This window comes from Pseudopipra pipra, chromosome 6, assembly GCF_036250125.1.
Source record: "Pseudopipra pipra isolate bDixPip1 chromosome 6, bDixPip1.hap1, whole genome shotgun sequence".
Taxonomy (NCBI): domain Eukaryota; kingdom Metazoa; phylum Chordata; class Aves; order Passeriformes; family Pipridae; genus Pseudopipra; species Pseudopipra pipra.
The window spans coordinates 24,914,378-24,940,117 of record NC_087554.1 but is presented as its reverse complement, the minus strand read 5'-3'; the positions used below and the strand labels follow the sequence as shown (position 1 = coordinate 24,940,117).

Here is a 25,740-nt window from a genome sequence, read left to right as displayed (position 1 = left end):
GTCAGCCTGACTGAGCTAAAAAGGGGAAATAATACAAGTTCCCTATTACCGTGCACATCCAAAATTCCTTGAACAGGAAGCCTGGGGACAGGGCAGACTCAACACCCTATAGATGTATGTGCATTGAAGCCAAGGAAATGTGATTTCTGTTTTAGTGTCACATGAAAACAGTTATCTCCTTGCACTGAGTGCAAGTCAAAAGGATCTGTTTCTCTCTGCACTCCTACGCTACTATAGTGCTCAGTCAGAGAAGTCTTAATTCATCCTTGTTTATTTTTTAGAAAATCCCTATATATCTAGGTGCTTAAAATGAAGCATTAGTTACATGGAATATGTGCCCTCAAAGTCCAGAAGTTGCTGGATATACTGCAAAGGTGTACTGGGGCCAAGAGTGACCCAGTGACCTCTGCAGGAGATGCTGGTATGGCTGTGAGGCACTGGCAGGGCAGCAGCAATCATGATCCAACCTTCTCAACATAATTAGCAGGATAGAGTCCAACTTGGCCAGTGAGAAGTTGGCCCTTGCACCAGCCCTGCTCATCTTCCTCACTGATCTTCATTAGTTCTTCACCTAAAAGTAAAAACATGCATTAGGAAGAAGCCTTGAGAAAGGCAGCATGGCATTTTTACCCACCTCAGAAGACTTGATAAAAAGCAAGACCTATTGGTCTGGATCACCACACTTTTCTCCCCTTATCAACACAGTTGATAATCAAAGCCAGTTTAATCAAAGCCAGAGTTACTAACCTCTTCAGTATCTGTGATCGATACCATCCCCTAGGCCAAGGAATTTAAACAGGCCTTCACTTATGCTATTCAACATCAGAAATACTTTTGTGCCCTATAGTTCTGCCTGCTTTCCTGCCCCAAGGAACATGCTTACAAGCCAGAGCAATCAGAAGGATCTCAGATTTTCTTCTTAGTGGCTCCTCTGGTAGGCAAGTGGGAAGGAAACATAAGAAACTGCTAAGCTCTGTTCCATGCCTGTTTCATGATGAAGTGTCTGGTTTAGCCAGCAAGGCATGCAATCAACTAATTTCACAGACTTTGACCAGAAAAGGCTTTTAACCATCCCACATCTACTTTGGGAAGGGTAGAGAGGTCCCCTTCTCCACCAGTAGGTCATATTTTTGCCAGAAAGGGAAGTCTGACTGCATCAATAGGCACATCCCACACTGGCAGAGGCTCAGAAGGTCATTGCTGTTAAGCTGAAGCCTTACTGCTGCATGTTGCTCAGAACAGCTTTGGAAAGGAGATGACTAAACCAAAGAAGTTATACCCCATTGCATCTGCTGGGTGGGAAAAGAGAGCAGTCAAGGTCTAGAGCACCCATACTGTGAAATATTTTAAAAGCCACAAGTTAGTGTTAGAAGTTTACCAGTATGCTAACACTGCAGCACAGATACTGGTCTCAGGCACAAGCCCTGCTACTAAAGGACTTCAGTGCCTTTGTAAAACAGGTGTATTTTGGAGCGCTATTGCACAGAGATACCATGTAAAACTCAAAACAAGTGAGATGAGAGAGACACACCCAAGACCCAGATATCCTCTTGAAGTTGAGAAGAGGGCACATGCAAACTACTTTATGTGCAGGAAGGAAAGGGAAAGGGTCTGTTTGCTTCAGCACTCAATCCTCTGCTGCAAGCAAGAATCTCCATTCTCAAGATACCCATTTTGAGCAACAGCTGGTTTTTTGCCAGTTGAACTCTGCCTTCAGTAGTGCATGTCAGTCAGCTCAGCTTTCTCCCAAAATATCAATGTTCACGTTACTTCAAAGGACAATCCAGACCACCTGTGGAATTTTTATATCAATGGTACAAGGGAGAAGCATTTCATAAAGTCTCAAGATACAATGTAGAATAAATGCCTCGAGGAGGGAAGAAGGATCTGTTTTATCCCTGGGGGTCTGCTCTCCCTACACTGTGTCCAAGGCCTAGACAGCCTCTTTTCATGTGGCCTCACTGTCTTTTAGTCTAGAACAAGTTGGACTTCCCAATGTACCATCCACCTCCCAGGAGCTGGCAATGCATCAGACCAAGGGAAGAAGAATAAGTATCAGTTTTCAAGGGGACATCCAGTTCTTAGAGTATTTCAGTCAGTCAGCCCAAGTGAGGACAGCAAAAGGTTAGTAAGAGATTAGTGCTTCTGTACCTGCTTTAAAGCTCAGCTCATCAGCCTCCTGTCCTGTGTAATCGTACAGTGCTCGTACCCGTACACCTGGTACCTTTATGTCCTCCTCGTGCCCGTTGGCATCCAGGCACTTCTTGGGAGTGTCTCCATCTGACCACTCTGAAATGTCTTCCTTCTCTCCGCTTTGTATGTGGAAGGCAAGAGGGGACAATATGGTTGTTAGTAAATTCATCTCTCACCCACCTCCTCCTGAATCACGCACCACCCTGACTCCCCCTGAGACTGCTCTGCTATAGAACAGGGTGCAAGATGCCCAACAGCCAAGTGAAGGTGAACAGACCCCCGGAGATACTAGATTCTGTTGAAAGCATCCTAGCATTAGAGCCTTGAGGGCAAGTAGGGTAACTCACTCAAAGTATTTTCACACATGCACACCCTTCATGATCCAATCCTCCTCTAGCAGACCCTCTTATACAAGAAAGGCCAATCCTAACTGGAGAGCCCAGCTATGTCCAGAATTATTCCAGCTGAGAATAAGACAGAGGAAGAGCCATGTTTCCCATTCTAAAGAGATATCTGGAATTACGTTTTCCAAGTCAGGGACAAGAGCAGAAGTGAAGAGCAGTAGAGGACAGACACCTGGAACCCAAAAACCCCTGAAGAGGCTGTGTTCCATACTAACTTCACATGGGTGGGTGCCTTCAGGGTGTCATAGAAGAGGCTGTTCTGCTCCTCTTGATAGGAAAACCTGTAGATTGACAAATAGGGCCCCTGAATCCAATAGACTGTGAAATACAATAGTGGCCCTGAGAAATCTTGATATCCCCATTCTTCTCTGCTCAGTTTACTTAGGCCAGAGTTCACCTTTTAAAGCAGGACAGCTACTGGAACAGTAGGACGAGTCTGTTCAGCCTCTCCCTATTCTCCAGCTTGCTTCCTGGCAAGGGAAGCAGCTATACCCAGACTTGTCAGGTAGTACTCAGCACCATGCCAGGGAAAAACAGTAAAAATCTGATGCCTGCACTTAGGAAACCACACAGCCAACTGGCAAAGCTGCCAGTTCCCAACTCTTCTCACTCTGTCTGGAAGGAGGAAGAAGAATCAGGGAAATGCATGCCAGAATCACACAACATTAGCCTGACTGGGCTAAGTCTTGTCACTAGAAGGATCTTTACAAGGAATGCATCTTGTGAGGCAGCATGTACTGGAAAACAAACAAACAAACCAACCAACCCAAACCAAATCCAAACAGCTACCGTAAACCGCCTTTTCTACCTGGTCTTTTCCAGAGTGACACAGGCAAGGCCATGGGCAAGAGACACTCCTCTCAATCCAATTCATGCATGACCCTAGGCAGGACTAACTGATGTATCCCAGACTTCTGCCCTTACCTCTGCCTTGTCTGCAGAGGGGTCTGTGAGACAACACCATCTCGTGTAGGCATAATGCTGGTCAGTGTGACATCATCAGCCATCTTGCCACTCTTCTCCTTCTTGGTGATTTGCCGCTGTGTTTCAAGGGACCATTCCTGTTCAAGGAAAACCAGTAACACTATCAAGCCACTCAGACAGAAAAGTTCTGTGCATCGTTTTTGCCCAGTACAGGACAGAAGACCAGGTCGTACTTCAGTAGCAGCTGAGCTGGTTAGCCCAATGGCCTTGCTGGCATAGCAGGCTCACTTCTGTTGAATTCCAAGGTGCAACAACCAGCTGTGAGGAAATTATCACAGGAACTTGTCAGAAGGCCCTGAGCCACCTCCTGTTTTTCAACCTTGCAGCTCGATGGCTGGAATATTTGCGGTTTGGCAGGGTTGCATATGTCCCTTTGGGCACCAAACAGCTTGCAACACAACAGCAATTTTAGAAGAGTTTAACATCCTGAGCCTGCTGAGCAAAGACACGGTCTCTCCAACGCAAGACTAGCAATTCCCCAATTTCAGTAAAGCAGCTAATTGTTTGGAAGTAGAACGCTACATCACCTCAAACTGAGGCCAATTCATCGCCATGCCCGGTCCATGAGTGTTGCGCCACCACTTCAGGTCCTCCTGGTTGTCTGCAGCCATGATGACTTGGTGGAGATCTCGATACAACGCATGAAAGCTATGACCAGAACAGACAGAACCACCAGTAACCAAGTTTCTCGGCAGTTTCCCAAAAGCCAAGTTGGAAGGAAGAGATTAAATTAATGCACAATTACACAGCATCCTAAATCCCACAGGATTAAGGATCCTAGAGCAGCACCTGTTCAGCCCTTGGAAAACACAGCCACCCTTACAGAAGAGTCAGCCTGGCAAACAGGACAGGCTTGTTTGGTGTGGCACTGGCTAACAAGTGCCAGCTCTCAGCACAGCTCATTAAGTGCACACTGAAAGAACCTGGCACATTCTTGCACACAGACAGGGAGGTGGCTCACATTTGGTGCCTCTACCTTAAAAGTACAGGGGCACAGAAGATTTTTGACTGCAACTATTTTCCCTGTGTAAGCCCTACTTAAGGGCAACTTGTGGGCTTTACAGTTATTATTTCACAAAAGGTCTCTACTCAGGACAAAATGGGTGGAATAACTATAGATACCAGAAAGCAATAGAGCTGCATTCCTCAGGCTGGGATTACATATAGAAACATGGAGGCATTTCATAGAATAGAAACACACCCACAGGACAGTACTGGACAGTAGTGAAAGAGGAAGTGTTCAAAGGGAGAAAATCCTCATAGGGAAGCCTGGCATTGCCCTCAGAGATACCAGCACTCTGAGGTATTTGGTCAGTTTAAAGGGACCAAATACCAGTTCTAAGATACACTTTAAAGGGGAAAGAACAAAACCTGGCAGATGCAAGCAGCTGGCTCCCTTTCACTGACACCAGAATTGGCACCCCTCACCAGAGCCTACAGCACTCCAAGCTGGCAGAATTCCCTCCTGTATCAGGGCTGGTACCTTTCACTGGTGGAGAGGTTGAGATGCTGGTGAAGATTCAGGAGCATCTCCTTAAAGAAGGACAACCGCTTGCGCTCTGCCTCCTGACAGCCCTCAAACACTTGCTCCATGTCCTCCATGTAGCGGGGATTGTAGCGGTTCAACTCTTCCAGCATCTTCTCATATTGATCCTTGCACTGTATCAACACAGGAGGACAGCAACGGTGAGATGTGTTGCCCTGATGTCAAACCAGCAACATTCCCCCTACTCTGGCTTGGGACTGACAAGTTTTTTCCCCCCTGCACTGTTGAACAAACACACCAAAGAAAGAAGTAGTCCCACAGCTGGTATCCCAGTCCATTGCTCTCCTAACATTCTTGCAAGTCCCCTGTCCTTCCTTGCTACTCTCTTCCATAGAGGACCTTCCACACATTCACTCGTGGATAGGCAAGTCAGCTACTTTTGGTAGCAAAGTCTTCAGCTCTACAGGTTCCACCCCCTGCACCAAATCCCCTACACTTTTTTCCTTTTTTTATTTTAAATTCACTTACAAATTAGATCTTACCCAACTTCAAAGACAGAGACCTTAGTTACCGAAATCTCAGTCTAGCTCACTAAAACCTCAGACAACAGAATCTCATACCTCCTTCAGCAGGAGCCATTTCACTGAGTGACATTACAACCAGTGCTTTTTCCTTGAAAGGAGTATCCTTGTGACCCACATCCATACAACATACTCTCACCTTCTCAGCCTCCTGAGTGCACTTCTCTACACGCTCCTGCAACTTGCGCAGCTGTTCCTGTGAGACAGTTGAGTCTGCCTTGGCATGGTTCTCTCTTGTATGGGCTGTTTTCTCCTCCTTCCGGGCTGCATGATAGTTTTTCTTAGAAGTCTCCACCTGTAGGAGGAGGAATGCAGAGAAAGTGATGATCCAGCCCACACTGATCCTCCAATACTCAGAGAAGGCACGTTAACATTTGTTACAGTCTGCACCAACCTACTAGGAATGCCAATTTGGCATTTAGTAAACAATGCTCCAATGGGAAGAGGTACCTTCAAATGATTTCTTTTTCAGTGTTCACCTGCTATCCAGGAATACAGAACCTGTTACCAAAGTCTTCCCACGTGCAAAGGAAGTTATAAAACCACAAGAACAAGAGACCATCTAGACATCCCTCCCTCTCTGGAATTCTCTGCTACTCTGGCTAAACTCAGTTTGTTTGCCCACTGGTTCTGCAATCAGGCAGCCAGCTCAACTGCCCTAATCTCTCCTTCCCCATTCACACTTTGCTCACGTCTTTCATCTTCTTCACCCAGGGTTTCTGGGCTTTTCGGAACCCATCCTCTGCGTCCTTTGTTTCCTTGAAGCCTCCAATCATCTGCTTGTGGTAGGCCTCCTTCTGCCAGGCCTTGATCTTATCTGAGTCTTCACCAGCCAGGTGGTTCCGGACATCTAAGTGAATTTCACTCAGTTTGTCTGCAGCTGTCAGGAAGGCATGCCAGGCCTTTTCCAGAGTACCATACTGTGGACCTGCAGGAATAAGCACCAGAGGGGCTCTTATACCTCCTGCCCACAGAAAGGAAAGCGCATCTTTTCCCCTCCTACATACATCTACCAGTAGAATCACTTCCTTAATTTTGCCCCATCACACAATTCAGCATTAACTGTTCTCCACAGACCCACCAGGCAGCATCTAGACTGGCTGTTACAGATGGGCATTTCTTTCAGGCAGCCTCAGCTGTCCCAGATGGCCCCTGTTAGGAGAAAGTTTCTGTAAAAAATTCTCTTCACAGATCTTGCCTGAGCTTGACAGATAGCAACACTAGTTCATGACTGAGGCTAAGCTTCTGCTCCACAGATCAGTAGGTCCTTTGGGACATCTGTCCTGCTGTTTCCTGTTACTTTGTGAGACGCTATCAGTTTGAGCACACTGCCACTACTAAATCATAGCATTAGGAGTTATGCTCTGACGGGAGGAGGAGAAACAGCCAAGCCATCCTCAAAAAGGGATATCTGCAGCTTCATTTAAGACTTGAACTGCCCAAGGACTTGCCAAACTAAGCAAAAGGATCTTTTTTCTTTTGTAACCAAACACATGACAATGTAGTGAACACCTCTCCGAGTGAATCAGAGGACTGACTACAAAAACAGGCGCACACACACAAAAAAGACACCCAAGAAAGCCACCCCCTTCCAGGGGAAGGGAAGCCTGTCCCCCACAGAAACAGTGTCACCTCAGTAAGAGATAGCACTCCAGGAAGAGAACACATAATTGCTTCCTGCTCCCAGTCCAATCTGCCAACTTTACCTCTCTCCACATTGGTCCTCCACTTACGGGACCACTCTGTTAGCTGTTGGGCATAGTTCTTCTCTATCTTGGCTCGCTCCTGGAAGCAGGAGATTAAGTCATTGCAGAGCCGGTAGCCGTCATCCACACGCTTCACTGTTCGCTTGTAGTTTCCAGCCTGAAATTTCACACAGCATTATTGTTTATGCTGTACTGACTTTCACGTTCCTTCAGAACAGACAGCAGCAGGTCGGTCATTGCAGGGGGAGGGAGTGTAGGCCCTTCTGAAGCCAGCATCTGAGTTCAGACCCTCCTCTGACACTCTCTCAGGCAGACACAGCACTGGAGGGAAGAAGCTGAGATGCTCTGCTTGCTTCTCTCACACCTCAGATCGGTGTCAGGTGAACAAGGAACTCTCACTCCACAGAATCTGAGGAAGAAAGGGTCACCTCCTCCCTGCAGTAACACACAGCATGGTGCTGAACCTCCCCCCAGTTCCTTCCTTCCACTTCGCAAGGGCAACATGTCACCCACAAACCTGGAACCCAACCCCCTAATTCCACCGATGGGCGATGGGTGGTAAGACAACATTCCTACTTCCCTTACACTCCAATTATCCTTCCTTACCTCCCAGAAACTGCCCCCAGGAGCCTCCCCACCAGCATCATCTTCTGATGACATCACCCCCTTTTTCTTGCAGCAGAGAATTTTTGCAGATTTCAGTTAACCTGAGAGGAGAGAAAAGTGATTTCAAACACAGCATTGGCTGAGCCTTTGAAGACAGCACAGTTCTCCATGACTCTTGGAGCTGGAGGAGCCCAACTTGCTACCATACAGTCAAGTACTGGCATCACTGCCCCTTCAGCTGCAGATGGCCAGGTCTAGCAGATGCCCAGGACTGAACCAGCCTCCTCCCTCCCTCCAGACAGGAGGCCACCTTGGCAGGCCTGTAACACATTAGGAAAGGATTTTGTAGAAGACAATCTTGCTAAACTTTGGCTGTACAGATATTGTAGATGCTCGTGAATCCAACACTCTCCAGCAGCACCAGATATCTTTGCAGAGATTCCTTTCTTAACCAAGGCCCTCAAGAGGGTAGCAGAAACTGAGGTAGCTAAAGCTATTTGAAATCTGCCTTGAAAGATTTTAGTAAGTCTTTTGTCAATGGGATGACTCCAGCTTCCCAGTATGACTCAGGATTACGGGATTACAACAACTGAGTGGAGAAAACAAGGTTGAGCAGTCAGCAGGCAGGCATGTCTTGAATGGGGAGGAGCCCTATAAGCTGCCCACCAGCTGAGCTGGGCTTGAGCAGAACTACAGAAACATGCTGGGGCATACTCAGCCAAACAGCAGCACAGCATACATGCCTGTTACCCAGCCCTGCTTCCCTAGAAACAGCCCAGCACAGCTGGCATTTTCACTACCCTCAAGTCTTACTGCATTAGGCTCAAAATGTAGGCTGGAAAGTAAAAGCTTTTTCTCATTCTCCACTGTCTCAGAACTTCTGCCCATTTCCCTGTGCTAGCCTGCACTGCCAGTTTGTTCCTGACACGGTGCAATTCTATGAATTCCTTAGAGAGAGGCTCAGGGTTGTTCTTGTGCAGGAACGAGAGCAGGAGTAACAGGAAAAGACCGAAGCCCAGTCACTTGCTGACAAACCCAGTCCTTTCTAGGCAAGCCTAGGTTACTGCAGCATACGTGGCCTTTGCTGCCCCTTCTCCTCTTGCACATTCCTAGTTATAAAAAGCTTCCCTCACACCCCAGAGAGGTATCTGCTCATTCTGCCAGCCCACAGAGCCCACAGATGAAGATCAGGTCAAGAGTCCACATCTCCCACCTCCGGCAAATCCTTCTCAGTGTCACAAGCCGCACAGTGAAGCACCCCAACACAGGCTGCAAGAATTTCCCACATTTGGCTGTGTTTGCCCAGTGTCATTCCATGGAGTGTGTCAGAAATATATTAATGCTGTTCCTCCAGCGTTCTTCAGAAGGCTGGAAGTGCTGAATTCCAGTCACTGAAGCACGTTGTTAAATGGGATGTGACATTCAGGTGGGCAAACCTTGAAAAATGATGAATACTTCCACCAAACCATCTGTCCCTGTCCTCCCTCCCCACTGTTGGTCAGCTGGCCCCAAAGCCACCTTACATGCCTCTGGGGCATGCAACTCTACTGCTGTCCCAGTAACTACATACCTGAAAGCTGAAAGTGAGATGCTGCAGAGGAGCAGTGGGAAGCTGGCAAGTATGTCTCAAGCTCTTCAAACTCTGAAAAACGACTGGAGGAGACAGAGATGGGCACGGTCAGACACTTTACAGGGATGATGCCTGTTCTGATGCGCTGCAATCCTAGGGATGTCCCCCTTCTACTAGTTACTTAGGAGGGGCACCCTCTGATATAGCAACTGCAGCCAGCGTGCCTCCCAAGATGCCATGTTCCAGCATGTAGCAGAGATGCCAAATCCTTGTGTCACAAGATCTAGCCCCAGAGAGAGTTAAAATAGAAACACTGGGGCAGCATGACAGCACTGTGCGGGAAAGGTAGCATCACAACAGCTGAGCACGGGGAACAGAAAGGCCTAAAATAAGCACATGCCCCAGGCACCCTATGTGGGGCCTGGTCCCCCCCACTGGACAGTGTCCAATGCAGCAAACCCCACTGCCTTCATGCACTGCTGCACACACTTTTACAAACAGCTGGCTTTGGGAGAAAAAGAGAAGGACACATACACACATATACTTTTTCCAGTCCCTTTTAAATGAAGAGGATTTATATACAAGTCAAAGGACTTGATAATTCTATATTCAAAAAATAAAACCAAAACTCATCAGAATGCATATTCTGGTCTAGAGTCCCTTTAGTAGCAGAGCACCTAGCACTGCCCTGGTAGGATGTGGCTCTCTATCAGGAGAGCTTTTTTTATTCCTTGGTTCTGTTAGCTGTTCCTATCACATTCTCAGAAATACTTTATTTTGCCATTATGGTACAGGTAACTGTCATCAACTTTCCACAGAGCAAAGAGAAGCAGAGGCTAAGGAAAGAAAGGGCTGAATGAGGCATTTTCGTTTATCTTACATTTACGTCCCTGGGTATTTACTTCAATGTTAAAGTTTATTTATTTAAAAAAAAACAACCCTCAACAACAGACAAGCAAAAAAATCCCTTCTCAGTCACCAGTATTCACTCAGCTGAGGCTGGACGATTAGGAAACAGAGAAGAAACTGCAAAACTTGGAAGTGGGATTTTTAGTCAGACAGTAAGACCATTTTTGAGAAGAAATGAAAGAAGGTAGGAAAAGAGAAGGAAGGAAAGAAAAGCAGATGGGTTATTGCAAAGAGACTAATGACCTTTGGTGAGGAAGAGGGGGGGAGGCTGGGAGAGAAGAGTTGTGACCCTTTTGCATGGTCCAGGTCACTGGACAAAACACTAAAGCTCATCATAAACCTTCTAAGGCTTCCTAGTAGTCCCCAATAAAACCAGACTACACATTCCTGAAATTGCTATGTAAAAGTATATTTAAAACTGTCCCAGATCCTTTCTTTCCTTCTTTCTCCTGATGAAGACACAGATCAATTATATATGACACATGAAGGCTGTATCACTTTTTCCACACCACACCCCCATCCCCAGTTTATCAGGAAGCAATGAATCACAAACATGCCTTCCATCTCTGGTTTCCAATTCAGGCTGACTACACAGTGCTAGAATTTGGGGGGTAAATGTGGAAAGCTGTTGTGTGTCACTATGTGCTTGTTCATTTGAGGGACAGTCAGGCAAAAAAACCCCTGAAAAAACTCCAAACCATTCTGAAACCTGAATCCATTCTTTCCGCAGTTTCCATGTTAGAATTTAAGCAATACCTGCCCTACTTTCTCAGAAGTTACAAACCCAAATAACCAGTTTTACTATCACTAAGACTAACAGGCTCTGAAATATAATAGTAGGTAGCTCTGTGGATCAGACTAAGGTTTATCATGGCTGCATAGCCTCTGTAGACAGCAGCCAAAAGCAGATACCTTCCCTCGTTTTGAGAGCAGAGCAAGCATACATGACGCCTCCCTGCATACTCTCCAAGCCTCTAACCATTTGCTGACAGGATCTTCCTGAGCTGGACCTGGCACCTATGAATGAACACTCAACAGATTTCTCTTCCATTAATTTCTTCAATCAGCTTTTGAATTCACATGAATTTTCAGCATCCATAATATCATGTGGCATCCCACAGCTCAAGGGTCTACTGTAGTCATCACTACCGAAGCTAGGTGGGAGAATACAATAAAGTAGGATATTTCTACGGGCTAATTTTCATGACCTGAATAGCAGCCAGCTGAATACATATTTCCATAGCAGTTGAACAGACTTTATAGAAGTCCAGAAAAATCTAGCTTGTTAGAAGCAAAAGTCAGAGAACAAGGAGGACCCTTTTCTGCCAGGCTTTTTCTGGAGTTTACATACTCCATGACCCCATGTCAGTCAGATCAAATTGGATCTGCATGCAGACATAGGGAAGGTACTTAGTACTGGACAGAGACACTGAAGAACAGCTGCTGCCGTCACCCTGAGCCCAAGAAGAGCAAGTAGATTGGCAGTCCATCCCTTCATGCCTAGCTATTCCTGAAATACCATGTGTTGTGAGCCACCAAGAGCTTGAGACCAGGGAAAACCAGAGTTTGACAGAAAAAGCAAGTATATGCCCTACATGCCAAATCTTGGAGGCTGTTTTTCAGCAGAGATGACAGGAATATCAAGTCGACAGCCTGATATAACAAGAGCCACCAAATGATTCAGGAGAGCTAGCAGAGCCTGTACAGTATGAGAAATGTAGCTGGAGTTATACTGGGTCAACTAGAGTTTCATGTGGGTCAGTGCCAGATACAAGACTCCTGCTGATGCCACTGCCACCTCTGCTAAGAGGAAGCTATTTAGCAAATCATATTTGCAGGGCAAAGGAATGTTTATCCCTACCGTCCTCTATCAGCTCTCACAGTTAAGAGCTACTTAAGACCTCACTGCAGCTCCTGCAAGACAAGCTCTCTGAAGAAAGAGAGAAAGAGTAAATACATCGCTATTCATTTCACACCTCCACAGGTTTATGGATAAGGACATCACAGACACCACTACAACCACCAACATTAGGCAAACTCAACCATGCAAATGAGGTTTCTGCAGAGCTACAACCATTTCTGCTAGTAGTGTTAGAAAAGGTACTTCCCTCCTTCCCCCAAATACCTGCTCTCTTAGGGACCAACATAATTATTAGGCTACACCTTCTATCAAGTCCCTATTAAGTTATCAAAAAATGTCTCTTGTTCTTTAGCTGCAAAGAGGTGGAATGGCTCGTGACCGCTTCACTGGTTCTGAGCTCCACTCAGGAAAATGCCAAAGGGCTTGGCATAACAACGCTGTTTCTACCTTTAAACCATGTTGTTAGTCTCACTCCGATCCAGTCAGGGATGCATCTCAGACCACAGATCCCTGCCCTCAGACCAAGGTGTCAGACTAAAACCTTCCCTTTCAAAAACATGTGCGAATCCAATTAAGCACTGCAAGGTGTGCCTTTTTGTTTCATGCTCTCACATCTGTGCAGCAGTGTCCTGATTCGCAACGAAAACTTCTAGACCCAACAGAAATAATAGCTCTTCTCCCCTGAAAGCTTTCCCTAAGGCAGGTAAACCACAGAAATCCTCTTCCATCTACATCACATTCCAATACTTCTAACCTCCAAATGCCCAAGGCATCACTGTGCATTGTTTGACTGCCTCCTGAGACTCCTTGTAAGCAATTGTTTTCCTAAGTTTGCGAGTTCAAGCCTCTGAACTCTAAAAAAGCTCAAAAGGCTGGTGCATGCAGCCCTGCAGGAATTCATCCACACAAATGGAGCTTGTACACTGCACCAGACAAGGCCTTCTGCCCAATACCGCTTCCCTTTCCTAACTGCAACAGCAAATGCTGGATGCAGACACATGTAGGAATAATCTGAGTTATATTTATCTAGTAACTGAGGCTTTGGTGGAGACACATTTTTATTATGGACTAATTTCTATATAGGTGTTAAAGCCAAGCTAAGCTAGAGTTTCAATAACGAATGGGCTGCTATACTAATATCCACCTCAAGACAACAACTAACACCACAAGGCAGCAATGTGATACTTTCTGCAGCCAATTTGTTTGATTCCCAGAGTTACTTTTCTGTGTAGCAGACAGTGGTGAAGGTATTGTTTTCACTCCAGGGCACTCTGGTGTAGGGTGAATCTGAAGTTTCAATCTGAACAATTAAGATACACTGAAGGATGGCAGCCCGGCTCCCCTTACAGAATGATGGGCAAGAAGTCCTTTTTCTTTTTCCTCCTGTTAAATTGTCAGAATGGAGCTGAAGCCAGGAGGTTCCACATGACTCCAGCAGTGTAATAAACTGGATCGCTGCTGGTACAGCAGAGTTAGGAAGGTCCCCGATGGAGAGAATGAAATGGGGCATGGGGCAAGGTGTCCTTTCCAGGCTCACCATCTCTGGAAGTGCACATCCAATAGCTCTGAACCAGTAACTGGGATGATGCCCAGTAATGTGCTCTCCACTGTCATTATATAGGAGGATTGATATTTACAGGTATACTCACCTTTCTCCAGAGGGGTCAGTTCTCTACTGCTAGAGAGGATGCCAAGTAACACAAAGATCCTCCAAAACTTCCCTTATAGGTATTTATCTTAGTGCAGTGGTCACACCCTCAGTAGAATCACATGACTGGGAAAAGGACTAAGCCAGTGTTTCCCAGCCACTCCCTAAGGACTGAAGCCTGCCAGGGCTGCCTAATACAGTTTCAAGCAAGATTTCAGCTAATCTCTCCAGCCAGGGAGAGGTCAGAGAAACATCAGGCAGAACAGCAACTACACACAGAGGTCACTTTAGCTGTGTGCAAGCCTGTAACAGAAGCCTGTATCCCAAACAATGATTCTCTAGAAATCATGTGGCTGTCCACTAGCAAAATTCTTCAGGATTATACCAAAGTACTAAAATACAGAGAAGATCCTGTTCCACTTGAAGGACTGACCTACTGACTCTACATGCTGCTTCATTAGACTCTCTTATTTCAGACCACAGCTTCTTTATATTGGTCTCCTTCACATTCAGACCAAGCTAGTGTACAGATGACAGACACGCCCTGTGCATCACCCAAGTTGTCTTCAAAATGTTCATGCAGAATTCAATACTTTCCACATTTATTAGCTATTCCCTGTCAGTGGCCAAGGCTACAGGACAGGCTTCTACTAATACATTGCTGCTGATCTAAGGGTTAAGATTCCTGGCTGACATAGCTATACCAGGCAGAAATTGTTTTACCAAGAAAAGGAAAAAAATCTGCTTTTGTTTCCAATATGATATAGGAGATCTTTAGTATTACAGGAACACAGATCTATCCTGGTTAACACAACAGTAGGAGACAATGTTAATGAAAGAATGTATTGGGCTATCAAGGTATGTTCTAAGTTTTTCCAAAATTGTGTTTCCTATTAAGAAAAAAAAATTATAATCTCAAATACAGAGTTAAAGGAGGGAGGAAATCCGTGTTGGACCATTGGGTACCACACTCCAATGGGGCAACAGGCCATGTTCATTTTTATTTGAAATGGTTGCTGGAATAATCTAAACATGTATGCTGTGTCTGTGTACTTAACAGGCAGTTACAAGCTGAAGCAGCTGACAGTTCAATAAGAAGACACACATGAAAGCTACCAGGAACAGCACTACAGTAGCCTGCTTTCTTAGTCCTGTTCCACACATTAGTCAGCATGCCCACTTCCCAGCTCTCACTCCCAGTCTTACCATTCTCTCGGCAAGGTTTTAACCCAGGCAGATGTTGAGAACCTGCAATCTCTGCTGTCCCACTCCCTGAGCCTCTTCACTTGTTTGTTTCTATGCTGGGTATTTCCCAGGGTACTTGTCAACCTGCTGCATCCATCTCTGCAAGCAGACACCAAGCTTGCCAGTAAATATATGAAGTCAGCATTTCCCTTTTAATCAGAAGGGACCCCAAACAACTGGAAGCTCTTTCTTCCTAAATCACTGACAGACAGGTGTTTAAAGCTCCAGTCAAAGCTATTATATCCCTCCTCAGCAGTCTCATTGTGCACTGAATGCAAAATTCCAGGATTTAATCTACCTTTTACCAGGTAATGTTTTTTCTTCACTCAGTGACTGGTAAGACAAGATCAGTAGTCCATCCTATAATCCAGTTGCCTATAACTTCGTAAAGGTAACTCATTGTAACAGCAGGCTGAGCTACTCTACTCACTCCAACTAAGCCTGAAGGAAGAAGTTTTGTTTGTTTGGATCTTTATGTGAACTGATCAAAACAGAACAAAATGCCTCAGACTCATCCAACCCTGAGTAAAGAAGGCAATGGGAAATGGTGATCACACGTGTTTCCTGCAGTTGGGGGTAGAGGGGGGGGAAGTGAGGGGTGAGGAAGCAAACTCCAGTAAGTCCCTGTCAATGGAATATTTTCCTTCTGTGATTTAATCACCTTTCAACCCCCAGAGAAGGGATCAAGTTTACTTGAATGCATTAACTCTTAAGGAAGCAGACTTCAGTCAATGCAATCAAGCAACCTTTAGAGAAGCCACAAGCTAGTTAGATCCATTCTAACACTGAGCTTCTGGTAGTTTCTTACTTCACTAGACTGCACAGCAGTCAGATACCTCCAGCCCTCTCTGCCCCTTCCTCCCATTTGGAAGTCACACTAGTTTTTTAAGCCACCTGCAGTTCTGCAACTTCTGGCTTTAGCAACAGTCCATTTTCCATTGGCTGCCTTTTGAGGAAGGGGGAAATGGAAGATAAAGAGTTGGCAAGAAATTCGTCCTTCAGGGCCAATTAATTCAAAGTACTGTATTTCTTTATCTATGATGATTGCATCAAACAGATTTCTGGTTTTACTTGGTAAAAGCTGATTTACTAAAACTGCTTATTATGTGAATACTTTCCTTCCAAATATTCATCTAACGTAGACAAAAACATGAAAGATCATCATCATCAAGGCATTTCTGAAGTTCATCCAGTTCCCTGGAGGCCTTCAAGTCCCAAACAGGCCATAGAAGGGAGTAAAAACCAACTTCTTGAATTGAGAACTGAATAAGGTAAGACGGAGTGCTAAGACATCTCTTATGGTAAAAAAGAAGAATGAGGTAATTACTTCTGTTCCCTGCGTGATCAGTTCCTCCACTTTGATGGCAAGGCTCTTTGTTCACCTTTTTTCACCAGAACTAGGTTTACTCAATTGCTTCCTTGCAGGAAAATCTAAACAGCATAAAAAACAACTGCAACTGTAACACAGACTTCAATACCATATGAACTGGAAGGACTGTATGCCAGCTTTTATACCAAGTCATTTCACATAGTCTTTTATGGGTCCAGACATGTGGAAAGAAAGCATTGCTTGCTCTGTGGACTGAAGAGAACATTCAGTAATTCAGACTCCCTTTGTAGTATCTCCTGGTTCAAGAAGAGTTTGGCAGATTATTCACTTCGTAGATATTTCATTCCTAAAGATACTCTCATACCTTTCTAACAGATTTGCTAGAGATTCACAAAGACAACAAAGTTGAAGTAGGAAAGCCATTAGGAACTGGCCTGCACTGTGGAGATTCATACTTCATAAAATCATAGAAAGTCTTGGGTTGGAAGGGACCTCAAAGACCATCTAGTTCCAAGCCCACCTCCATGGGCAGAGACGCAACCCACTAGACCAGGTTGCTGAAAGCCCCATCCAACCTGGTCTTGAACACTGCCAGGGATGAGGCATCCACAGATTCTCTGGGCAACCTATTCCAGTGCCTCACCACCCTCTGAGTAAAGAATTTCTTCATAACATCTAATCTAAATCTCTCCTCTAGTTTAAAACCATTCCCCCTTGTCCTATCTCCATCTATCCATGTAAAAAGTCACACTCTTTTTTTATAAGCTCCCTTTACATACTGAAAGGCTGAAATTCTTCCACTGAAAGGCCACAAATACTTCACACATTATTCTTGAAGTTCATTGTCCTATATGTCACGGAGCAACTTTTATCTGCTTTCACAGTATCTACACAGAATCTGCTCTTTGGTATCAGTGGTGCCTCTTCAAATAGATTTTTGGATCTCAAGCTGAAGGACAGGACTATTAATATAAATTACTTCATATCCCAGATGTTATCCAAAAGACTCCAGGAGAACACAGGCAAATGGGACAGTCAGCCCACGTGACAGGATAGATTTTAACTGTTCAGCATCACTGCAATGTCATCTGCTTTCTCAGTCTACTGCCCAAAGGAGTGATCTCAGTTTCTGGTCCTCAGGACTCAACATGACGTGAGGAAAGAACACTGGAAGGCTTTTTAAAAAACTGCAAGCACAACAGCAATACAGTGGGCTTTATCTCCCCCCTCCTCATGCTTCTGAAGCAGCTCAAACCCTGAATTTTTGCTTGCATTGGGGTAGAAGCCTGCTGGAGCCAAGAGCAGGCTTTCACACAGGTTTCCACACATCAGCAGTCCTAGCACAAGATAGAGATGACTGGAAACACTAAGAAGCAAAAGTAAATATCCAGAATCATTCAAGTGAAATATGCTGCATCTTCTCCCAATCCTTCACGAAAGCTTCTTGCCCTTGTCAGAGAAGGCAGCAAAGCTACTTCAGAGCTCTGCACAGCAGTACTGCAGCTGATGTAGCCCAGCACACTCAGGAGCAGGAGAGTTTTGGTTTGGCAGCAGGGGTACTAAGGGACAGGAGGAAGCTACTGACAACAAAAAAAATCACCTGTAGGCAACTGAAAAGACCGACTATGGCCCCAAGAGCTCAGGAGGTAAGGACCATATCTTCCTACAAACAGAAGAGATGAAGGTTGGACAAGCTCAAAGTACAGACAGGGCTGAGGAGGCTGAAGACTTGCTAACATTGTTAGTTATGGGTTGCCTGCAGCAATTTTAACTCCTCTAGTCTGGAAGAACTTACTGACATATTGCAATAAACAGAGTCCTACCACAATCACCTTCTAAGAGAGGATAAAATCCCCCACAAGCCTAATGCCTCTGGATCCAAGCCCCTGGCACCACGGAGATCTCACATGCCTCTTCAACAAACTACGGTGCCCAGTGACAATCACTAGATTTAACACACAAATTCTGATTATCACAAGTCTGAAAGGCTCTTTCCCATCATGCCATTCACAGCAAGAAGAAACCACTGAAGGCTCAAATATGATTAGGATGCTAGTCACACATACTGCCTTACAGCAGTGCCCAGCTTCAGCCTGTACTTCAGCTTGAAGGAACTTGAAACTAATGTACCAGTCACTGAAACAAAGCCGGATGATTATAGCAGAGGATGCACCAGGCTATTTGCACTGACATTACACTTTGTTATGCTGGAAAAATTTGTGCCCAAACAGTCAGAGTGCATTTGGATGTTAAATTACAGTGGTCACCGTGCTGCAAGGAAGTAGCAAAAAGCTACCGCTTGAATAGCTTCTTAACTGCTCCATGGATTCAAAGTTCTTTTGTAATTGTTCAAAGAGCAAAATCCCAAATTCTTCATGAAAACTTCCAGATACAATAGCCACTGTTTTCTGACCTATCCACTATGGCCTCAAACTAAAATATTAAGGCTTTTTTTTTAATTTATCTGACACAGTTGCCTGTCACAGAGTACCCTCTACACCCATCACGCTGACTGACTAGTGATAAAATAGCTTGCCTGATCACAAAGTCTGCTTTAAAAAGATAAGAGCTTCTTAAAGGGCTTAAACAGCTCCCCTATTGTTTAGGCATTTCCCCATGAACTCTCAAGAGCAGCCCAAATTCACACATCACTGATCAGCTGATGGCGAAAATTGTTAATGCTTGCTGATCAAGATGGCAGTTTATTAATGCTTGCTGATCAAGAGCATAGCTTTTTCCACTCAGGGTACAAGCAGATACTTTTAGCTTTTGAGGTCCCCAGTTCAATCCCTGGATGTCAGCCATGACACAGACCAAATAGATCAAACAACAACTGAATGATCTCCAGCCCTCAAGATGGCCGGAATAAAGAATATACAGTATTTGCCATGCTTGGTGATATCATGAGTTCTTGACAGATGCTCACATCACCCCTGCTGCAGTGACTGATGTGTTCTCACAGCTCTGCATTTCCTAAGAGGTCACATTACAAATATACCTGACTATATTATTGAACGAATATATATATATGTGTGTGTGTATAGATTTTTTTTTATTGGAAATTCATAGTTGTCCAGGGAAAGCTCAGAAGATTCAGGCTAGGTCTTATATAAGCCACAAAACCCTAAAATGACTAAAACCACCAGTCATTGTCCTGTGAAGAAATTAATTTGGGTCCACAAGACTTTCAAGCTTTTATGACTTGGTTATAAACAGTCTGCCAATGACCTGCAGCATTTTAGTGTAGTCCAGTCACACACAGTCCTATTCACTTGCTGACATTCGATAATGGAGTTACAGGTGGGCAGTTGTTCTCAGGCCTATGCATAGCTGACGCACTGAAGTTACTGGTTTTTACAGCCTGAGAAGAAGACAGTCTTCACTTGAACAAGTGCAGGCAAGCCAGAGAAGCTCAAACTCATAGGTCAGAAGAAAAAAAAAAAAAAAGCCAATAAAGCAATACAATAGAGCAGGCACAGAATAGGGAAGGCAACAGGCAGCTGATCCAGCTCACACATTCATTGTGTTCCAAGCTGCAACTCAAAGGACAATCTAGCAAATATTTTAGGGAACTTCTAGTGAAATACCATTAATTACACAAAACACAGTCAAAGGAGAACTGACTCCATCTCACACAGAGCACACTGTGCACTTCAGAGAAAGGTGAATCCTTGCCTGAAAGAATGTGTCCAGTTATGCAATGCATGGGGAGAAGCTCCACTTTGACTCCACCCAGAGACCAGCTCACACCTGGAGCAAGGAGTATCTGGACCCTGTCATTTTTAGCCCACATGCTGCAGTTGTACATTCTGCTCCCACACCGCCCCCAGAATGACTTGTATCACCCACTGTAAGGCTTAGTGACTTCTCAGTGACATTTCAATTCCAGGGTGGAGTGGGAGGCTCTGCTTTGGTACTGTACTGCAATCAATTACCATCATATCAAAAATTCCTTTGTGCAAATTAGACTGGCAGTTGATTTGAAGGGGAGAGAGGCTCATCTCCAGTTTCAGGAGGTAGGGAGCATGCGTTTCCAGGGTTAAAGAGTGAAAGAAAAGGCCAGACTACTTCCGAGGGCCAGGAACAAGTATCCAGAAGTGGTCAGCTAACCTCACCCTCACCACCAAGCTCTGAGCCTTCTGCATGCCTGAAGAACTGAAGCAAGTGAAGAACACATAGTTGGCACAGAAAGTGGTGAAACAGGTTAACGCGTTCAGGCCATGCTAGCTTCACTTATCAATAGCGTTGCAGAGATCATGGAACCCTCCTCCTGTGAACAGCGACAAATGAGACTGTCCTCTCAAGCACTGGATGTTCAGGCCCACTAACACCCTCCATGTTTATCAGCTTTTTCCTGCCCTGGGCTGCAGAGGACACGGTAACCCCAGCAGCCTGCCAGGGGCCCAGTGACACAGCCGCAGGCAGCACCGCTGTGCCTGCCCCCCGCCCTCCTCTCCCCTCCCTGCTGTCGGCAGCCAGAAGGGACGAAGAGAATGAGCAAGAGCACTGTCCCGCCTGCCGAACTCCTCAATCCGGCTGTCAGGAGTCCGACTCACAGACCGGCAACACGGATCCCCTGAGACAAGGGAGTGCAGCGGCCCTGAGCCCGGGCCCCGGCGCGGCCCCTTCCCCCAAGGGGTCCTGGGAAGCCGCTTTATCCCCCTTCTCCACAGCGCTGCCAGCGCCCGCGGCTCCTGTTTCAGAGTGGGAAGCAGCTCAGCACGGATCCGGCACAAAGGGGCCCCTGTCCCCACGGCGGAGCGGAGGCGCGGGCGCCGGAGGGAAGGAGGGAGGGGGAGCCTCGGCAACCCCCAGCGACGGGGCGGCGGCAGCGGCGAGCCGGCCCCGGGAGGCCGGCGGCGGGGCACCCGCCGAGGGTTGGGCTGGCGGCCGGGCTGCGAGGGACGCGGAGGGACCGGAGCTCTCGCGGGAGCTTCCCTAGCTCCCCGCTAACAACCTGCCGGGGATCGCAGCCCCGCCGCCCTTCCCGGCCGCGCCGCCCCTCTCCGCACCTACCGGGGGTCTCCGCTACGACTCCAGCCGAACTGCGCCGAGCCGCCTCCCGGTCCCCTTCTACCCACAGGCAGCGCCCAGCCGGGCACCGCCTCCCCCATCCGCCCCCTTTCCATGAGGAAACTTTTCCCTCGCAGCTGCCAGCCCCTCCCGCGCCGCTCTGCCCGCCGCGGGAAGGCGGCGGCGGGAGTGGGATGAGCTCTGCCGCCAGGACCCCAGCACTCCACGGGGCACAGGTCCGAAAGCCGCTCGGCCCAGGAGAGTGGAGCACACAACCCCGCAGAGGTCATCCCACCGCTTACCTCGCAGGCAGCGCTGCTCGGCGGGACGTTCGGCGGGCAGCGGCCACCTGGGCTGGCCGCAGGCTGAGCCCTCCCCCTATTTCAGCCGCGGGACACGGGGGCTTCCGCCCCGCCTCCAGCAGCTCCCGCGGGGCGGGCCCGACCCCTGCTCTCGGGGCGCTCCGGTGGCGGCGGAGCAGCTCCGACACAGCTCCCGCCTCCCCGCCCCCTCCGCCGGGCCCTTGATCCAATTAACGGGAGCGGGCTCTGTCCAGGCAGGTGGGGCCGGGGCAGGGCGCTGGGAGGGCAGCTCCGGCTCCCGTCGCCGTTCCCCGCCACGGGGAGGGCGTGAGGTCGGCCCTGGGCCCGGGGTGAGGAGGGCGCCAGCTGAGGTCTGAGCGGCCGGGCCCCCGGTTGTGGTGGGCGGCGGGAGCGGGAGGGTGGCGGCCCGCTCGGCCTTGACGTGAGGAGTTGGGCTCCTGTCCGTGTTGCCCACTGGCTTTGGAGCTTTAGTCGGTTTTAAGTTAGTTCCCCTGTGTGCCGTGCCGGCCAGCTGGCCTCCGGTGTGCTGGAGCAGGAGTCCCAAGCAGGTTCCCCAAGGCCGGCTCCTACCCAAGTGTAATGCTGTGCTCTTGCTTGTGAGCATGACATGGGTCACTCTCCCTGGGCTTGAAGACTGTCTTCACCTCGGTTTGGCTTGGCATCCATCTTTCAGCCCAATCCTGTTTTCAGTCACTCTCCCTTTCCTCTGAAAACCTCTATCTGAATAATCTGGACCTTGTCTTTAAGCTCTCATAGCCTTTAAGATGACACCAGGTGTTTCTGAATGCCAGGGAGTTTGCCTGCCAGCAATTCCATTTCTAATGCCAGGCCCCAGGTGCGATTTCACCATGACGCTGGGGCAAGGCTGTTGTGAGAAGCACTGGGAGACCTGCCTCCTCTTGACTGCTTCCAAGTGACTTGGGACACAATTACAAGGACCAGCTGTGGGTTTACAGTGATGTTTATTCAGCTGGTGGAGAAAAGAAAGACTGAGAGCCTTGCAGGAGGAAGAGAGGAAAGAGTGTGCCATAAATCTGTACTTCCACTTCTCTGGAGCAGTACTTGGATGTTTTTTCTTTACAACTGCCCCAGGTTTCATAAGACCCAGGAAATTACCTGTACTGATGCCCTTCACATTGCTGTGTTGGAAAGTGGACATTAGGAACCATTCCACTTAAATTCTTTTAAGGCAAATCCTCAGTGCGTGGTCCCTGGAAGATGGGCACCCATGGCAGGTCATTGGCTGGGGTGTGACAATGAGCATCCTTTCAGGAAGTGAGGAAAGATGCTTATCTTGTCCTCAAAGTTAATCACAGTTGAGCCTATAAGCAACAACTTTGTTTTTACTAAAACATAACCAAACTCGAGTCTTTGACATAGGTACTCCCTAATTCAATTATGGTCTGAGTTTTTCATTCCATTATCAAACTAATGTATCTTAATGAAGAACAGAAAAAGCAAACACCTCATGCATTAATATTCTATATCCAGCGTTTGCCTTTGCTATGTTTTCGTGCTGATTTCTATATTGATAGTCAACGTACTGAGCATCCAAGATAGATAACGTCCATTTGGGACCTGGGCGCTGCTAATACTGATTGCAAGGTGAGGGTACTCCATAGCATGGCTGCTGCAAGCCTTGCTCCAAGGCTGGAGTGGCTTAGGGAAGATGGGGAGCTCAGGTAAATGAGGTCATAACAACTGTAATATTTTTGTTCATTTTCCTGGTGCAGGCAGCTTAGCAATGGTCATGGGATAGGAAGTCAGATAGTGTGATATCTACTCTTTCTCTTTTATCTTCTTAGGATTATATATTTTTTCCTACTTTTTAGTGGAATATAGGCTTGTTTTCATGTGCATGGCAAGCTCTAGTTGCTGTAATGACTACATTAGTAGTCAAACTAAAGTAGCCAAAACCATCTGTGCTTTGGACAAAGGTCTTGGCAACAAGGAGGACACCTAATGGTATTACCAATACCATGAAGTTGATCTTAATCACAATTTAGCTTTACCAGACCTGGTGACAAGACAGCTTTATTCTGTGGAAGAGAACCACAACCTGCAACTGCGGCACAGCCTCAACATAATTGTACATCAGACAAAAGGCATCATAAAAATAAGCCTAATATCCTGCCCCCACAGAATTATACTCCTCTGACTTTGCTGCATACTGTAGTTCAAAGAGTGTGAAACTGTAAATACATATAAGAATATTTTCTCAAATTAGTCTTTCTCTGGCCTGCTCAGAGTACCATACAGACACTGAGCTCTGGGACCCCAGGCCAGTGGCATTTTTTCTGTGGATGAATTGTGTACTGTCTGCTGTTCTTGTCCTTAGTGGATAAAAACTACAAAAATATCTGGTGATTCTCTAGAGAGAAAGTAAACTTGGTGTTAGACATTGATACAAACACTGTTTTTAGCATGCAGCCTCACCTTTAGTACTGTGTACAGTCCTGGGGGCCAGAATTTAAGGGTGTTGAAGTCCTCAAATAGGTCAGAGTTTGGACTTGTCTAGTTTGGAGAAAAGGAGGCTAAGGGGTAACCTCATGGCTCCCTACAACTTCCTGAGGAGGGGAAGTAGAGAAGGAGGTGCTGTTCTCTTCTCCCTAGTATCCAGTGATGCATGGGAAAGGTTTGAAGCTACACCAGGGGACATTTAGACTGGATACTAAAAACCATTTCTTTACTGAGAGTGTAGTCAAACATTGGAACAGGCTTCCTAGAGAAGCGGTAGATGCCACAGTCTGTCAGTGTTTAAGAGGCATTGCGACAATGCCCTTAATACCAGGCTTTGACTTGATCAGTCCTGAACTGGTCAGGCAGTTGGACTAGATGCTCATTGTAGGTCCCTTCTATATGAAACAGTCTATTCTACTCTATTCTGTTCCATTCCACTTCTGAAAAATGCTAACTGTGATAGCTCCAATAGGGAAATATGAAGGTTACTCTGTATGTGCTCTGCATGGGGACAATTCTGCTGGGAGACAAATGGAGGGGGGACAGGAAGTGCACATCTTTGCTGGAGATAACTTGGATAACCATCAGAGTTTTCTTTGGGATCCTATGATGAAGACTTCCACAGACCTATAGAAGAAAGTGTTGATCACTGTCAAGATATGAAGATTTTTTTTTCCTATAGTAGTTTTTCTTCCCAGAAATCAAACCTTTGAGGCTTCAGAAGCAAGAAGGGAAGTGCTGTGTTCAATTTTTCCTCTTGCTGTATTTTGCTAATGGATACAGTTCTAAGAAGAATGGAGTGTATTAGAGAAGTACCTGGTAAGACTTTAAGACTTGCTGTTTGGGTTGATATATATGTTCAAAGCCAGATTGTGTTTGTCTGTGGTTATGATTTTTGTGTATGGCATTCTAATACAGGATGGCAGCAACTAATACAACTTTGTTACTGTTCAGGGAAAAAGCATAGAGACTGGGCATTTGTTGTTTTTCCGTTAGTTTTTCTGTGCATTTCCTAATATGTGAGAAAACGCATAGGTAACTATAGTTATAGCACAAAAAATACCAACACTCAAAATGAAACCCTAAAGCCCCACAGTTCAAGGCATGGCTATGTACAGATATTTTAGGACCTGTGTTCATAGCCAGCTGTGGGTGACTGCACCTTAATTACTGAGCATAGGCACTGGGAGGCCCAAAGCCTGGGATGCTACTGCTCCAGAGGTAAGGGATAAAGTTCGCCACGCAACACGGCCCCTCTGCAGGTGGAGGGGAAGTGCTGGCACCTTCCGCTGTGTTGGTAGGGCTCTTCCTTCCCCATTCTTGTCAGCTTCGTCATGTAAGGTCTGGTACTCTCCGAGCTGCTCTTGACGTGACGTTTTTATATGCTTTTGAAGTGCATTTTTTTCTGTTGGTTTCTGACA

At 46.5% G+C, this 25,740-nt stretch overlaps 1 protein-coding gene across 7 annotated transcripts; it reads right to left on the bottom strand.

Moving 5' to 3' along the window:
- Positions 1–253: 253 nt before the first annotated feature.
- On the bottom strand, positions 254–21,991 carry PACSIN3 (protein kinase C and casein kinase substrate in neurons 3). 7 transcript variants are annotated; one of them, XM_064657954.1, is made up of 12 exons: positions 21,839–21,991; positions 9,531–9,613; positions 7,961–8,061; positions 7,355–7,511; positions 6,341–6,576; positions 5,788–5,943; positions 5,065–5,240; positions 4,109–4,229; positions 3,522–3,658; positions 2,813–2,878; positions 2,152–2,312; positions 254–571 (listed from the first exon to the last, which is right to left on the bottom strand). In XM_064657954.1, exons 3-12 carry the CDS (start codon positions 8,012–8,014, stop codon positions 456–458), a joined length of 1,380 nt encoding a protein of 459 aa, XP_064514024.1. In that variant the 5' UTR covers positions 8,015–8,061; positions 9,531–9,613; positions 21,839–21,991; the 3' UTR covers positions 254–455. The 7 variants fall into 7 exon arrangements, with proteins under 7 accessions (XP_064514024.1, XP_064514025.1, XP_064514026.1 ...); XM_064657955.1 differs by lacking the exon at positions 21,839–21,991 and adding an exon at positions 21,540–21,622; XM_064657956.1 differs by lacking the exon at positions 21,839–21,991 and adding an exon at positions 20,111–20,128.
- Between the last annotated feature and the right edge of the window lie 3,749 nt (positions 21,992–25,740).

What these genes read in the sequence shown, in the direction of transcription:
- PACSIN3 (XM_064657954.1), bottom strand. Translation starts at nt 8,014, where the DNA reads ATGTCATCAGAAGATGATGCTGGTGGGGAGGCTCCTGGGGGCAGTTTC. An exon ending in GAGGACCAATGTGGAGAGAG is followed by an intron (nt 6,577 to 7,354) that starts GTAAAGTTGGCA and finishes TTATTCCTGCAG; the next exon opens with GTCCACAGTATGGTACTCTG. An exon ending in CCTCTGCAGACAAGGCAGAG is followed by an intron (nt 2,879 to 3,521) that starts GTAAGGGCAGAA and finishes GTCAATCTACAG; the next exon opens with GTTTTCCTATCAAGAGGAGC.